At 40.5% G+C, this 17,817-nt stretch overlaps 1 protein-coding gene across 1 annotated transcript in view; it reads right to left on the reverse strand.

Moving 5' to 3' along the window:
• The window catches only part of syndig1l (synapse differentiation inducing 1-like), a gene marked incomplete at its 3' end in the record, with an annotated part of 34,553 nt that extends 19,586 nt beyond the window's left edge, over window positions 1–14,967 (reverse strand). Inside the window, exon 1 of the mRNA XM_084561024.1 lies at window positions 14,311–14,967. Coding sequence (XP_084417150.1) covers window positions 14,311–14,829 — 519 coding nt within the window. The 5' untranslated portion in view covers window positions 14,830–14,967. The remainder of the gene's footprint in view (window positions 1–14,310) is intronic.
• Between the last annotated feature and the right edge of the window lie 2,850 nt (window positions 14,968–17,817).

Below are 17,817 nucleotides of genomic sequence, written 5' to 3' on the forward strand. Positions count from 1 at the left end.
AAACAGGCCCCTGCTGTGGAGATCAATACGTCTACGTTCTCTTCATATTGAAATGCTGAAGCGAAAAAAAAGGTCAAAACACATGAGCATAATGCAGCTTTCAATTGTGCATAATGTCATGCTGCCTTCATGGCCTTAAGCAAGCACCGTGGTGCAATCTCCACAGAGTCAGCCCTGCTTTGTGCTGTGCCTCAGAGCTCGCTGACAATATCTGCACAGCCTTCTGGCTATTTGGAGAATGAAAACACATAGCATCCAAGAATCCTACTTCCCTGGCTTAGGTTTCCAGGGAGAGAGAAGTTCAAGAAGCAGGGGAAGCCAGTCAGGTACTAAATGTATAAGAAGGTCATAAATGACAAAGCTTTCAAAATAAAATGTTCTTCTGCAAAAATGTCTCTTGCACCAATTATCAGAATACATTGACATAATTGTCTTTTGTTTTTCCTTATATTAATGATGTCTATGAGTGCATATCAAACTCAGAGCTGAATATGTTACAAGTTGCAAACTACTCGACTGGCTTTGGCTTTACTTTAAAGTAAAAATTTCTTCCTCTCCTTCTCTTGAACATATGTGTGTGTTTCAGTCGTTCTCCTACGCTTTGCAACAAAGTCCTAATGACTATGCAGGCGCTGGTATCAGCGCTTAGATATCTCCTGCGGGGTGTAAATCCTGTCAACATGAGACAACAGACTGACAGGTAATGAACAGATAATTGATGGTTTTACCACTGAGCCATGACAGCCAAATCAAAATAAAAGGAAACCCTGGGTAATTTGTACAACAGGGAATGTGCCCCTGTCCACTTATCTTTTGTTTTACCCCTCTGTTCTATTTTTTTGTCCTGATTTTATGTCAGGTAAATATCGTGACTATCTTTGAATTTAACTACCATACCACGTACAAAGTCTCCATGATTATGACATTTTCTAGGTGATGATGCGTGTTCATGATTTACTGTATTATTATGTAAATTATAAATAAGTGTTGCATGATAACACCGGTTGGCTACTCTTTCATTATAAAATAATGATCCCTACACTATGCTATCTTTCTTTTTATATCACATCTTCATTCTGGACTTCTGTCATTATTCCCTCAAGTCTATTATCCTTGAGCATATATCAAAATCAAAAAGTCACAGCTTTCATTAGGCTATATTCTTCAAAGCTTTTGAACACGACTTCACATTATGCTCCTTAAGCCGACTTCTTAAATGAGATGCCACTTGCATTTATAGAGAAATATGAATATATAATTTCCCATTGCCATGCAATGAGTCCATTAAAAACTGTAAAATCAAAGGTTATATTCTGGAGAAAAAGACAGCTTTAAGATCTGGACAACGCAGCCGCATGCTAACCCAAAGAAAGAAATTAATTTTGTCTTTTCAACTTTTTTATGAATCATTTTATGAAATGCTGAAAACACAGCCAGTGGTTGAGATTACACAAATGAATTGCTTCACCGTGCAGCTACACAAAGGTGCATACAAAGTGGCCTGCATGCAGAAAGAAACTACTCTGCAACCAAAGGGGATTCAATTACTTGGCTGAATGCATAAGCAAAGTTAATGAGAAAAGGTCATTAAAGATGCAATGCAACACAAAACGACATTTTCAGCACATTTACAATCCTCATATAGAACATGATTTCATGTGACAAAAAGCATGCATGATATTATCGTATGATGTCTGGTAACATGCATGAGGCTCTTTGCTTTAATTACATGAACAATAATACAGTAATGTTTGCTTTGGGTGCCTAGTCACTTGGCTTTCCTGTCTGCTGCAAGGCAGCTCTATCCAGGACAACATTAATTCCTGTGCAACCCAAAACAACTTCTGCATCCTAATGTCACATGAGAGCAACGTAGACTTTTCCTGTATCCACACTCCAGATGGTCGCGTTAAGTTATGCCGGGTCAGGAGCCCATAGGCCCTGCCGTGACTTCGGTGTTGTCTTAAGGGTTTGTAATTTATCAGACAGCGTGATAGAGTGCTAACAAAGGCGCCAGCTGGTAAAAAGAAAGAGAAGCGATACAATGCGAGCAATAAGACCTTGTGATTTACACAGTGCCTGGGTTCAGCAACCCTATGGGGTCTACCTCACCCACATACCTCAGAGGGACTCTCTGTCTGAGAGTGTGATCACAATAATAAGAGCTTTGTCATGATGCCGTCCTCTGAAACATGTATTGCAGTCTGGGGAGATGTGCTACCTGCGGTGAATTAATGAACAAAATATTTGTTATTTTTCTTCCCTTTGCCCCGTGGCCTCTTGTTGACAGGTGCACAATTTAGGATCGTGTAATGAGACTATAACAGGGAAACACTACACATCACGCTCAGCATTCACATCATGCTGTGTAAACAGGTTGGAATGCACAAGCAAAACCATGTTGAGGAGCAAAGAAATCAGAGATAAAACGTGACAGAAATAACAAGACGCTCCTTGTCCTGTGAAACCTCAATGCCTCCTGTATATTCCGCGCTTTTAGAAAACCTTTTCTTTTTTCTTGTAACCTGGGTGGTTTCATGAATTACAATGCAGCCGGTTCATCCAGGGACTTGAGTAGCATGCCACTCCCAGTCTCTCTTTTCCCTAATTTCCAGCCACTTCTCTGCTAAAATAAAGGCCCCAGAAATAGTTACCTAAAGTACATATTATTTTATTTAGTTAACGCTTTATCATACATCCAATTCTAAGAGCAAACTAATGAACACATTTTTTTTAAATAAAACTAGATGGCATGAACCATATTCCTGTGGTTTTATGAGTATTATAAATCAAATAATTCATTCTGGTTGCTGCAAATCAAATATATATAAATATATACAGAGTAATAGCAATTCAACAAAGAGGAGTGTGCTTTCATCTGCTTAAGCAAATAAAACTGATTCATAAAACACTGGGACCAAGAGCAGCAGTATAGACAGGGCTTCCTTGAACAATAAATATTAGCTTAAGCAGTGCAGATACAAAGTTTCAAAATTCAAATATTCTATTCTAAAGCACATTCCTGCATGTCAAGATGAGTGCGCTGTCACTCTGACTGACAATGCAGCTGTACAGTGAACAAGCCTACGCCTAGGATTTAATTGATTAGCTAGTGGCTTTAGCCGCTTAACACGGGACATGGCACGACTGCATTACATGATCACATCCAGTGAAACGGTGTCAGATCAGACCCGCCTGACTGATGGAGTAGAAGAGCAGTTAATACAGAACATCCCCATGTATCGCATATGCTCACCAATTCTACCGATCACAAAGAGTCTGAGCTCTTTGTTTACTTGCGACTCAAACTCATCTGAACCCAGCGGACTGATTATTACATGTCTGCGCCCAAAAAAGAAAAGGCTGTGACGATTTGCGACATGTAATCATCCCTGAAGGCCTGATATTGCTCAAAACTCATTGCATTACGGAAGCATCTTTCTCATTATTCACTTTTTAATACTCTGATCTGCCATTCAGGCACGGATTAAAGAAGCACCAGTGAGGTTTGGCAAGGAGACAAACCTTGCTGTGCTGCTTTGTTTCTCCATCAGGAACTTTATTCAAAACGTCTGTTAATCTAACTTAAAACACATGTCTATTACACAATATCATAACATAATTTGGGATGACATAATTGTGCAAGTGTCCGTTGCTGTTAACCACCCATTTTTTTTTTCTTGAAAGAGATTTACTCAAATCCCTCACTAGTTTTCAAACAGAAAAGACTGAGAACTTCTGCTAACCCTAACCCTTGTGTTCAGACCCAGATTTCTGGATAGTTCGGTGAGTGTATTAACTTCTACACCAGCCAAAGTACTGGAAAATGTTTTAAACTACTGTTTGAATATTGTCTTGTTATGGTTAAGTTGCCAGAAAACTGAACGGATATTGTCAAATAAGCGCATCCTTTGGTCTGTCCTCACCAGAAAAATGACAGTAGGGATTGGCTTGAGTTTGGCAGATGGGGCATGACTCGTCACCATGGTAGCCAAGAAAATGACAGGAATGTTAGTTCCAAGATGGCCTTGTAAAATGTGTTTAACCCAAACCAACCTAGCCAAGAGATGACTCATCCTAACCATGCAGTCTTGGCGCCTAAACCAAACCAAATGTAATAACCAGTCTCCTGGCTAAAAGTCCGGTATCTGACTCTGTCGCTTTTTATTACCTCACCTGGCTGCAAATTTGAATGTTGTTATACATGTCATCAGCATACACTCCTACAGGTCATATTGGGAGTCAGCTGTAATCAGCACATATTGCTGTATATGTATGAGGACATGTTTGGATTAAACCTTGAATGACTGACCCTTCCAGGCCAAAGGAAGAATGCATTATGCTTTATAATTTCCTCTCTCATCAAGGTACATGGAATATGAAGACAACCGGGATCCCCTGCAAAGTTTCTGGGACCCTTACAAAAGTAGCATCTCTACAAATATGGATCCCTCACATGTCTGTCACTATTCTCACTCATCAGACCTCCTCAAGGGCAAGTGGGCCTCATTTTCTGCTTCCCTTGGACTCGACCCCGTGGCTCTCCAAACAGCCATTTGCGTGACATATAGTGCTATGTATTACCATATGCCAAGGGGAAGTGAAGGAGGGCACATCAAAAAATTATTGAAATGCACTGAATCAGACTGAATGGCCCTTTTATTACCACGCCATCCCAGCAAGGAAAGGCCATAAGACAGCCAGCTGAGTTTGGTTGGCATGTCTTCACTGGGCGCGTCCTCGTTTTGCATCATACAGCACATCTCAAGCTGATGGTGTGCAACTTAACAGTCGCTGCAGGACCTTTGGGAGACTGCGATTATTGCACAGATAAAAGTGTCCCCTAAAAGAGCTTCATGGGCTTGGAAAATAATTTCAACTCAAACATAAATTCAACTTGCACGAGTCCATCCACCGCCACATACAGGTTATTTGTGGTGAGTGTTTATAACTCAAGCCATGCTCATCTCTCGTGTTCTCACACACAAAACGACACTTTGCCAAAGCCGTGTTGTTATTTTTTAGGAGGAGATTTAGAGCTATTATTTCAATAGCACTTCAGCAGCACTTGTTGTGAGCCATGAGATTTGATTAGTCCCATCAGATGATGTCAAAAGGCAGTCACGAGAGATTGTTTCAGTTTCAGAGTTCTTCATTTGATTTTGAAAAATAAATCATTTGTCCATCACAATGCCCAAAACAGCAATGGAAATCTACACAATAATATGTCATTTCTACAAGGGCTGATTGTCAAAAATTGTGACTGAATAGATAAGGGAAAAAACAATTCAGCTAAAGGTGACATTACAGAGTGAGAGAGAAACAAATACTAGACTTAACTGGAGTATTAGCTATTTTGAATCCCATTCATTTTCATTAAACCTGTACATTTCTTGCAATTTTTAAAATATAATACTGCAATGTTTGACAATTTCAATCTCTCCTCGAGCAGCAGGTTTTCTATGGTTCAGAACGACCCGACAAGCTGTGGAATAAATATCCCCACACAAAGGGGAGCAAGCTTTAAAATCTATTGGATGATTCGCTACGTGCTGAATTGAAATGATCCCACAGATCGGTTTGTCATTTATTGCTAAATGAGAAATGTCTGAATCTCTGAAAGATTTCACTAGACGATATGACACAGAACCATATTGGATGCTGGACCTTTCATAGACGGGACAATGTGTGTGCAGTGAACTGAAGAATGACTACATTTTAAATGCAATGAAGGCAGGACACTCACATTCCCTCAGATTTAGTGAGACTGGATAACCCTCCCAATCAAACCTAGCACTGATTCAAAAGGCTTCAGAGGAAAAGCAGAGGTCATTTGTTGACATATCTAGTTTTTAAGACTGACCTCTATTGATTCTACAGCCATCCGTACGATTCTTACATTCCAATAACTGCAGAGGAAAAATGCCAGGGGCAGCACTACCGCATGTTGCAAATATTACGTGAAGCCAAATGCATTGATTAATGCAAATTTCATGCTCAGGCAAAAGTGTAACAGATAGTAGACAAATAGAGATGGTGGGGGTTTTATCTCTAACTCAAGTGGCTTTTTAATGCAGGCGAACATATCTAAACATAGTGAGAGATTAAATGTATGCTTGCAAAATTGTAAACATCCAGACTGGCTGGAAGAGCATTGTGTAATCTTTACAATTATAAATTTTATGCTGCTCACTCCTGTCATTTATTCTGCTATAGCCACTGAAAATACTCTGCACAGTAGTGTGCATTCTCAGGTAGACAGCTGGCTATTTTTGTGAAAGAAGTACATTTGGACCAGTACAAGCACGGCAGAAAGCTGCAGCAATTTACAGCATTAACAACACAATCCGCATGAGTATTTGTTTTCGTTCTTCTCTCTCTGTTGAATTTCTGACAGATTAGCTGCTAAACACACATTTCCTGCCCCAAGTGATCAATAAATGTGTCATTCAGGACGGAGCTGCGGAAACCTATTATTGAGACAACCTTAGAGTCTGCACCAGGAGTCAGAGGTGCTGCCAAGTCAGTCGGGACAGAAATATTAAAGATTACACATTTTTTCCAGGAGCTGCCAACAACAGCATACCATCATATAATTATTGCTGCCGCCATGAAAAAAAACGACATTTTACTCTTGTTGTAGCAAGAAAGGTACACATTTTTTTCAAGATCCAATGTGCAAGCGTTAATGTGGGGTTAGAGTGGCATTAAAAGCTTTAACAGCACAAATTTGATTAAACACTTGAGGAAGCATCGTGGAAATGAGCCCGTCTATACAAATGTAATGAGAGTTAAAGAAAAGGAAAGAGGTGGCATCAGGCTGGTGATGGTAGGGTGAAGTATCAGAATTAGCATCAGAAAAAGTGCTATCCCTATTAAACAGATGGACAAACAGGATGAAACATAAATGCTTTCACATGAAACCTGCCGCATGTCTAGATCATGTTAAATGTTTATCAATCATGTTAGATGACGGCTTTATGCCTGTGTCTCTTTGGGCACTGGAAGTTTCCTCCTACAAGAACATACCAAATATCGACAACCCAGACCCTGCTGTGGAACATGGTTAGTAATGAGTACTGGTTAGGACTGAGAAACATCTCTTCCTGCTGGTTCATTAACCCCACTTGGCTCCTCAAGCTGAGGCTACCGCTGCTATTTGCAGTAATGAATGGTTTAAAGTAGAGCATAGACCTTGGTCTGTCTCGTACTTGCACCATCTCCTTGGAATTACTCTGTATACATAAACGTGGAATACACTATCTATTGTTAGATCGACTCGACACAACATTTGTCAATCTTAAATCCATAGCTCGTGTCTCCTTTCGTTAGTAACCAGAAATGTGGCTACTACATTATGCTGTCAGTTTAAAGCAGATTTCTCTGAGATAATGTGAGACCAGTTCTAGGAACTGAGGTACAGTCTTCTACATAGTCAGTCTCGTAGTGAGTCCTCTAAATAGACAGGTTGGTGCCCCTCATGTCACAAGCAGAAAAACACACAGGACTCCATGTGTCGCACTTTTTAATTTGGCAACAAAGTATCGGAGCTAGATACAGACCGGGCTACAGCCATAGCACTACGGAAAAGCCTGCAGACAGCTTTCGCTTTCCTGTCCAAACCACAGTGGGCAGATTTCTGCAGAATTTGGAACAATTTCTCACCATCTGTGCGTCCTTGTACCCGTTTAGTGATTAATTACCAAGGTACACACAGCCTTTCCTCAAAACAAGCTGTTTTTGTGGCACATGCGCAGTTGGCTCATTTGCACCGGACGTGCTGTCGCAAATGTTTTGGGCTGTACGCGGACGTCGAGGTCTTGGCGACTTGTGTAGATGATGAAATTGAAAAACGTGGATGTGGAAAGCATGAACTGGCGTGCACACTAGCATCTTAAGGTTGTTTGCAAAAGGTGGTCTGATATAAAATTTCTTCTCTTTCCTCCACCTTTCTGTTTCTAGAGGTAAAACTGCAATTACTGTACACTTAATTCTTGTCATGTGTCTCACTATAGCAGTGTATAGCACTTTGTCAGCATTTTTCAGAAGTTGTCAGACAGCTACAAGAGTATAACGGAAAGCAGTAATTTGTCCATGGTTCATAAATACTACTTGTGACGTCTATCAAATGACTGCTACATGCTTTTGAAATCTTCTGACATAAAACACACTTTACTTCTCATGTGTGATCTGCTGTACTGACTCAAAATGAGCAGGGATCTAAGCAGACCTGCCTTATGTCATTGGTTTGGGAAAGCTGTGATCTGATGGAAAACTGAAACAGAGAACCTTTTTCAAATGAGGCTGGCTGAATGCTAACATGATACTAGAATCAGCGTGGTGGATCTGGCCATCACCATCTTGGCAGTGCCAGATTTGTGATAACTAATTCAAAAGTGGGCAAAGACGCGAGTGACGCCTGGGATTAAAAGTAGTGCCCTGAGACGGCACCCACGTATCTCCCAAAGTAACCACTATATTAATTTTGCATAACATTAATTATGCATGACTTTGAGCCTTGGTATAATTTAAGCAGGCCAGTTATATCAAAATTCATCCTCGTGAAGATTACGAAAAGAAAAATACTGACCCAGACTGTTTATTTCTGCTATAAATCTGGACATATGAACACAGAGATTGACTCGCATTTGGAGACAGCATCTAGTGGCTATTCAAGGAACTGCAGTTTGTTTTGGTTTTTTTTTCAGACCCGGATGTTAGGCTGCATAAGGTGATAAGAGGAAACATGCGAAATTGCTTTAGTTGTCGGGCACAGGGACCTCACTCTTATAAATTGCTGTTGAGTTTTGAAGGTAAAACTCTCACTTCTGATGTTCTGCACAGAGGCCAGAGGAACAGCCTTGCAGCTGGGAGACCTTGCATGGGGACACTCAAATAATGCTAGTGTATGCTATGAATTTTCTATTCAACAGAAGTTCTCCTTACGAACTGCACTGTTGTTTTCCATTAGTCCACTCAAAAAGAACAAAAACAAGTTAATGGAAAAGAAAGTGAAAGACTAAAAGTGCTGTTCCCTAAACACATTGATAAAATATGTGTTTTTTGTGAAAAGTGTTACTTGAAAGCATAAAAAAGGAAACAGCTATTCAAGGAAATTTGTTATGTGGACACTTAAGGCACGAAGAGGCTCTTCACACAGGAAACATTTTGTAGAAATAACGTGAGTGTATCTCAGCAAGTGCAGATAATTGGATGCTTTGGTCTTTTGAGTAAAAATGTTTGTCCTGTGCGGCTATAACTGAGCTCTAAAAATGTTTGGAAAAAAGGCAAATGTGATGTAAAACCATTCTGAGAGTCCAATTTTTCAAGCGGTACCATTAGGAGCTGCTTCTTTTAATGCATTTTTTGTTTCTCCTTGAAGAAATTTTGCTCCTACTTTACTTATTCTCCTCTGAGGCTATCTGTAATTCACTCATGCACTTTGATAATTGGAGAATTTGTGCTTTATTTAATAACTCATTTTAAACCCAGCCTTTTGAGAGTAAAAAGCCGCACACTTCACTCCGCCATTGTAGTTTCTCCTTTTTATCTTACCGTGACGGGCCCTTGGAAACAATAGGCAATAACAGCGGGTTAAAGGGAAAGCAAGAGGAGCACACAATGCTTTCACTATTTTACACCCTTTTATTAGTTTACACAGTTTCTCGTAGCGTACAAAACACCTGGAGCTGGCTGTACTGTAGAAATTTTCAGTTTAATTTTCTGCACAGAAACTGGGATCTATAAAAACACTGCAGTGCAAAGTGTGCACCTCAAGATATGTAAAAGCTTTTAAATTTTAAAACTTCCTACAACTAACAAACTTTTTTAAAATTACTTTTCAGCCATTATTTTCTGTCAAATTGTGATTTAGATATGAAATACCATATTTCGGCAGTTTAATAATGATGACTAAGACACTGCAGCGGTGATGGCATACAGATATATGTTTGATGAATTAGTGGTACAGGTGATATAAATAGCCACAGCTTCGTGGAAAGGCTGTGCATAAAGACTGCTGTTGGAGAACCTTTCAATGCGAAACACTCGGCTGAGGTGCACTTTTTCCTTTCTGTTCCTCTCACTGACAGGTCTAATGAGAGGGGAGGTGAGCACAAGTCTTGGCTGATGCTTTAGGAAGAGTTCCTTTTTCACATATATATAATGTGATATAGAATAATTGTGAGAGTGGAAATACAGCTCATGCATGTGCACGGGTTCTGCAGTGGGTGAGATCTGTCTTTGGACAAACACAGTGTGCACGTTGTTTTAAGCATCCGGTAAGCAGAGGTGTTTCTGTCATTATTAGTATTTCTCCAAGTTTTAGCCAAGTTATTAATAATATTGTAGTTGATCATGAGGGGTCTTCTTACAGCATTATTGCATCATATAGCAGGTAACTCCAAGTAACTGGTAGTGCTGCATTGACATGTCTGCTGCTCTATGAGTTTTTGAGGCAAAAAATTCTACCTTGGTTGTTTGGTGAACTCACAGAAATCCAAGGTGGCTAATCAGCTTTCTGTCCACTATTTTCCCTCTCATCCAGTGCTGATAAAAGCCTTTCAGATAACGCGTATATTATGCATTTTGTATTGGATGTAGCATTCCACATCGCAGGTTTGTGATGATTATGGATTAGACATCGTACAAGAAGCAGACTCGGAGCAATACGATTCGTGAAAAATGCAATTTTTACAGACACAAAGTCGTCTCTCGCTGCACACTGTTGAGCTGAATCAGGCCGAACCCATTACACCTCACTGATTCCTTTATTAAATCAATACAGCTCACTAAGCAGGAGCTGCATAGAAAGAGAAGCGGACAAGATAGAGGGATTAAAACTTTCAGTTGAGACGTGCAGTTAGAAAATAGCAGTTCAGTTCCTGTAATACAGACTATCCCCAAGGACCATCATTTGGCAGACTGTAAGTTAGTGAGCTGACTAGCTCTGTCGCTAATGGAACAACAAGCTTGTGCAGTTTATTCAAGGTATATTTGCAGCATTGATTCCAGCCTCATACATACTCTAACTCTCTGCAGATGCAGTCTATACTTCAGCTCAGCACTGTCACGAATGAGCTATTATAGCTCTCCATATTTTAGACCACTGTGCACTCTGTGCTGTCAAAACAACTCTCTATTAATGAAGAACTGTACGAAAAATGTTGATCTCAACTTAAAAAAGGAAAGTGTATAGTATGTGGATTTACTTTCCCCAAAGGAACCTATTAATTTGATTGTAAAGACTTTGTGGCCGATTTTATAATCAAACGGTGAAAGCAACTGCACCTATTATTTTATATATTCAGTCATCAAACTATTTAAGGTTTGGTTATTGTGCATTTTCTGACACATCGCCATCATCATATATTAATATAATAAAAATATAAATTATTACAAGTGTGCCAAAAAATAAAAAAAATCACAGTGGGGAGGTTTTTAATTAAGAAAATAAATCATAAATCACAGTATCCCTATGTTGACTACAAGGCCTATAATGCCTGTAATTTGTTTGCAGCTATTAAAGTAATGTTTATAGAAAAATCATGAATCTTAATCAAACTATGGCTATTTTAAAATGTGTTTTCACTGTCATTCTATCTTGATGTGGATGCGATCATTCACAGCAAAACAAACCATGCTTAATTTAACAGAGCAGAATTTGGACCCCCTTTTTCAGGACCATGGATAGCGCCACTCAGCCAGGCATCCTGAAAACACTTATTTATAGAGTTCAGTATTTGGATCTAAACAATAACTGTCGGCGCAAGTTGTACACTGAACTGTTCCGTCTGTGGTGATACTAAGCCAGTGTCCAGTATCTCTACATTTAGTAAAGCATTCCTGCTCAATGCATTCAAACATTGTATGAATTAGCCTGAGAGTTCCCTGTCCATAAATATAACTCCTATAATTTCACTTTCATGTATATTCCTAGGATTTTTTATTTTTTTAAATTTTTTTTTTTTTTTGCGAGGGTATTGTAAAATGTGTTGCCATGCTTCACTGAATCATTTTCATTTTTCTTTTCATTTGGATCTTAGATTTCTCACTGAACTGGAAAAGTGCTGCTTTGTGACATTCTCAAAAGCTGTGGACGAAGGCCATCACATCCATCATGTAGCCTGGACACAACGTCCTCTCCATTGTGATGACGTGTATTAACAATGAAGTCAATTTCTTATTTTATAGTAGTTTGCACTGCGAGCCGTGTCGCAGTGCTTTACTTGAACTAATTTTTAAAATATCTTTATTTAGATATTTGTTATGGTGTGTTGTTGAAGAAACATAAGTCACTATTAAGGGATTGGGATATGTTCAGCACAAGTGGGTTTATCAGCATGTGTTCTTGTCTGTACTCTTGCAGACTTGTGAAACGTCATCAGCCACTGGCCAAGTACTGTGACCGAGTGCTTTCCAAATGCACAGGTATGTTCTTGCCCCGCCCCTTTTATGGAGGACGCATCGGGAGGTAAGTATGCTGCAGTTCCAATTACAGAATGACTGTACTGTGTCCTCCCATCTGTACTCCAGACGGTGTTGTTAAGGCACACGGGGAATCATCTCCTTTTCCCCAGCAAATCGTACCCACGATATCACTGTTGTGCAACTGACATCTTCGTCTAAAAAAAAGGAGAACTTTCTAATGTTCTTCCACTAAGCAGTGCACATGCATAACCACTGTGAGACTACAAAGAATAGGACAGCTTAAATTATACCAGAAAACTGTGTGCACATAAAGCTGTGTTCCCTCCCTTTGTCACTCTCCTAATTCCAGCCTCCTCTACCTAAACCATTCTTCTTCTCTGCATCTCCCCCACAAAGAGAAAAACAGATGCATGATTCTGCACACACACTGACACCGACATTATGTTTGACGTTTACTTGAGCAAATTAAACTGAATTAAACAAACTAAACAACTATTCATAAACTGCAGAAAATGCAGATTGATGCCGTCGACAGTTGCTGTACAAACTGATATGTTTGAACCATCCTGCTTCACTTCACACAGCTTTTACAGTCCCTCCATTTGACACAGAACCAATCATGGCTAAAGATAAAAATCCTTTTAGAGTTTTTTTTTTTTTTTTTTTTTTTAGCATTTACAGATTAAAAAGTCAGATTTCTTCACATTGTGTCAGACTGTGGGCACTGTGGTAGAGTCACCATGCACTTTGTGGTGTCAATGGCTTCTGCTCGGAGGCTACATAATGAGTCCCACTGTGTATTTTCCCTTTTTAGGTCTCAGAACAGGCTGTGGGGCCCTGCCGATGTTCTTTTTTTTTTATGCACTGGAAGAGGACGTGTGTGCAAAAATATGAGCATCATGGCAATGTGTTCACTTAACCTTTGAACGGGTAATAGGAGCCTCTGGTTTGTGCATCTGTTCCTTTTTGCGTGCAGGTCAAGTTAAGACACTGTCAGTTTTTCCAGCTTATTTAATCTTTGTCATCTGCAAATGAACATTTTTCCCATCTCATTCTCGGAGTTTTAGCCGAGCCAACAAAGTTTAAGTTAGTTAAGGATGGTGCTTTTCCCCATTGGCTGTTACTTCATGCGGCCCAGAGCTATATGCACTCATATCACGTTGCATTACAGCAGCTATATGTTTATCACCGCAATCCAGGTTAATTCCAGTGGACTCCGGCGTTCGGCAGCTAGTCCATTAGGTGTTGAAATACACCGGTCGACTCTCAACACCCTATTCCACCTGTCCAATCCCCTTAAATCCTTTGGAGTGCTTTGTGCAATTGGTGCTGCCAGTTGAGAGTGAAAATACTGTGGCTAATGCTGTAGTACTGTAGCACCTAATATCCCTGTGTTAGACGGTCATGGGTGATTTATTATTATCTAACGACAAATTTTACGAGTTGGGAATTGAGGCCAAGGTCAGTGGATCAAATGGGATTTGTGCTTAGTAAAATGTCAGCGTGATCCAGGAGTTGAGCCAAATCCTTTGGTGTGATGATGTAAGAGTACACACGCCATAGGAATACAAACAGGCTTGCTCTTATTTATACACTACAGGTATGCTGCTGTGTATTAGCTGGATTATCAGGTCGATATGGGCTTTTCACTGAAAAACACAGAGATCACACAAGTAGTGGCCTCAAATTCAATAGCTGAACTAAACCTCATTTGTATGGATGTCAGTGTGATGGTCTAAACTCTCTTTTAGGATGAAAGCAAATGGATTAAACTCAAAGTTATGAGCTCATAGATCTAAAAACTCCCTCTCTGCAGCTGATCTCATGAGCTTTCAAAAATCCTTTCTGGACAAACGCAAGCGTTCATGGCTTCCCTCTTACCTCGTACTCCACGTACTCCTCCTCCTCCACCTCGTAGGAAACCGTTTGGATCTTGATGTGCTCGCCGTCCTCCAGCAGCTTTGCCTGAGGATCCTCCGTGCCAGGCGTGTCTGCCCCCGCCGTGTTGGACGCCTCCTTCGCCTTCTTCTCCGTGAAGGTGGTCTCACAGCACTCACTTTTGTATTCCTTAGCCTTGATGCTGCCACTGTCCTCCTTGTACAGGATGAAGTTGGGCCTGTAGAAGGCCTCCACTGCCAGATGCAGCGAGGTGGCGTCCAAAAGCTGCTGAGATTTCACCTTCCCGTTGCTGTTGTAACCTCCTCCGCTCACCACATTCCCATTATTCACTTTTCCACCCTCTCCTCCTCCTCCTCCGCCACCACCTCCTCCACTTCCAGCGAAGTAATTAATAATGTTTTCCTGGTACTGGTTATTGGGATATTCTCCCCCATAGCCGTTGACCATGTGCTTGCTGTTTTTGTCCAGCAGTGGGTTCTGGAGTTCACTGAGATTCTCCATAGATACCCGGGTCAAAAAATGTGCAGCAGTAGCTTCTCAGTCACAGCAGGGAGATGGAAGAGTGACAGGTCCTTCTGTGGCAGCGTTTATTTCGGTAAAGGCGTTAATGGCATTAAGCACTCTGGGATCTGCAGAGGAAACAAATAGAGAGTTTTTAGAGTCAGTGGAAAACTTGGAAGGAGAATCTTGTTTAACATCTTCCGGCAGGTAACAGTTTACCCACCACCCACTCACATCCAGATCAAAGTTTAGCTGCCGCTCCCTCAGCGGCAGCAACTTTTACAGTATCCCGTTGTCAAGAGCTTGCACCCTGCAGACGACTCAATTAGGTTTAATTTGCTTCCTCGCTCCAGACACATAAAGTAACGTTCAATCGCACACATGCCAGAGCACGAGCAGCAAAACATCACAGCATTTCCATCTACTTAAAATACCTCAGCGCATCGTCCTTCGCCATCTCAGGGTGTCTGTGAACATTCTTGCGAGCCTAATTTGATTGTTATCGCTACGTTGTTGGAGTCTTATTATGTGTCATGAAGGTGTCACCAGCCTCACTGTCTGATATGGATCAGCTGAGGCTTCACACAACCTATAAACCTCAGAGGGCCTGTTATCTGTATAAATCTGTGGCCGATATTTACACTGAAAATGGTTTGACATGAGAAGCTGTATCTACTATAAGAACATATGATAAGACTTAAATAGGCTGAAGACAGGTATGAGGACGGTTGGTAGAGCTTAAAAAAGATTATCTGCTACTATCCTGTAACTGTGGTTTAACATGGGCAAGTCCGCTTCATTTTTTGGAAGCAAATCAAGGCACTAAGCCAAATGATGTTTTGATTTGACTTGTTACGGCCCAGAGGGGTGTGTTCCCTGTTCCCATTAGTGCGTAATTCTTTCCGTTCAATTCAAACAATTAGCCTGAGTAATTCCTTGGTCTGGACTGGTGCTGTGTACAGGCTACCTGACTCCTCCTTCTCCGATCCGCCTCCTGCTATCATGCATTGGAGCAGTGTTAAGGGGTATTCTCCAGTCAAGCCATCATCACAGCATACTGCCATTTTGGGCGGCCTGGATGCAGCTCACCATTTCACCACTTTGATTGCTGGATGTCACTTGTATTATTTATGTGTGGCACATTTTGTATCCGCTACGGCCTTTGTGTGTTCTTTTATACCTGGTTTTGACTTGTTGCATGGCCACTGTGAATGCAGCAGGGCCAGGTCTTTCTGTTTAAACTTCCACACAGGCGCTTGTGCGCCCTCACGCAGGAACTATATTGTCTAGAGACATTAGGTTTAGGGGTGATACTCGTCCTTGCTTTTTGTTCTGTCTATTTTGAAGAGTCTAGGTTTTGTAGTCAGGATTTTATTTCTCGTTTGTGATCACCAGACAGAGCAGCCAAGCTGGTAAAAGTTCCTCCTTTTATTTACATTTCTAATTGTTTTGAGCAGCACCCACCGCCCCAGCTTTTGCTATCTTATTTGTTGGTTGTACACCTCTTTTGTAGTTGAATCTGGTTATTTTTTATGTTACCCCCTTGACCCCTAGTGTGCAGAGTTGTAACATGAATCTCATTTGATCTTATTGAATCTGATCACGTTGAACACAGATTGTAATTACTGGCCACTTGAATCGTATCTGAATTTGTGAACTTTTCAAACCACAGTAGGTCAGATAAATGGTTTTCAGCATAAAATATTTTAGTGCTATTAAAGCTGCTAAAGTTTTAATTATTTGATTAAATATCTTTATTAACATTTAGGACATGATTCTGTTATTCTGTACATTTATCCTCCTAAAGTAAACTAATCAGAAAGGAACAGCCACCAAGTTTCTGAGAAGAAAATTACATTCAGTCATAAGTTTATATCACAGATGAAAAACTATATTAAAAAAAAAAAAAAAAAAAGCCAGTGCTTCTTATTTCATTATAAATATCTCTAACACTGATGACGATCAAGATAGGCTAAATACTTGCTACCGGACTCATAGGCTTCATTCAGCTGTAAAATAACACGCTATCAAAAGTATCCAAACCAAATTATAAACTTGCTTCGCTTCTAGCTATTTTCACACTGCAAAAATGACCTAGAGTTTTCTTCTTCTCAGTTGCCACCCTTAACCTTTGTCTGATTAATCTGTGTTTAAAATAGAAATGCCAAAAGCAGATTATTTCTTGGGGTCCTGACCCCAATCGTTCATGGCTGGCTCATGCTGCAGAATCTCTGAATGCTTTAAGGTAATGTATTTCCAACTGAAGACAACAAGATTACAAGTAATGCAAAATGGCATTGTGGTGATGGGATAAGGATAATAGATTGCTGGTTCACAGGTTAATAACTTGCACACTAATCATCTCGTAGAAGATTCCTGTATTTTCTTTGCTGTGATTAATTGTGGTCAGGAACCTCTGCTGATTCATGAACAATACAGTGTTCTGTTCTGAAACTTTTGGACCTGGCATTCATGTGGATGTTACTTAGACATGTAGCACCCATCTAGACCAGACCAGGCACCCCCACCCCATAGCAATGACACTCCTTGATGGCAGCAGCCATCCCCAGCAGGATGCAGCCTGACACAGACACACACACAAAAACACTTTAGGAACAACTCAAAAAACATGAAGAACAGCACAAGGTGTTGACCTGGCCTCCAAATTCACTAGATCCCAAACTGATCAAGTATCTGTGGGATGATCCACAGAGGCCCCTCCCCTCAACCCATAGGACCCAAAGGCCCCACTAACAACATTCTGTTGGTAGACACCACAGGACACCCTCAGAAGGCCCATGTCCATTCTCTGATGAACTGTTTTAGAGGCACAAGGGAGACCTACACAATATTAGGAACATGGTTTTAATGTTGTAGCTGATCAGTGTATAAGTCTTGTTAATCAGTGTCCTGAGGGGGACACAATTGACAATCATATGATGGTTCATTGTGTTATTATTGTTTTTATTACTTTATTCATCCATCCAC

This window comes from Chelon labrosus (assembly GCF_963514085.1).
Source record: "Chelon labrosus genome assembly, chromosome: 14".
NCBI classification, from domain to species: domain Eukaryota; kingdom Metazoa; phylum Chordata; class Actinopteri; order Mugiliformes; family Mugilidae; genus Chelon; species Chelon labrosus.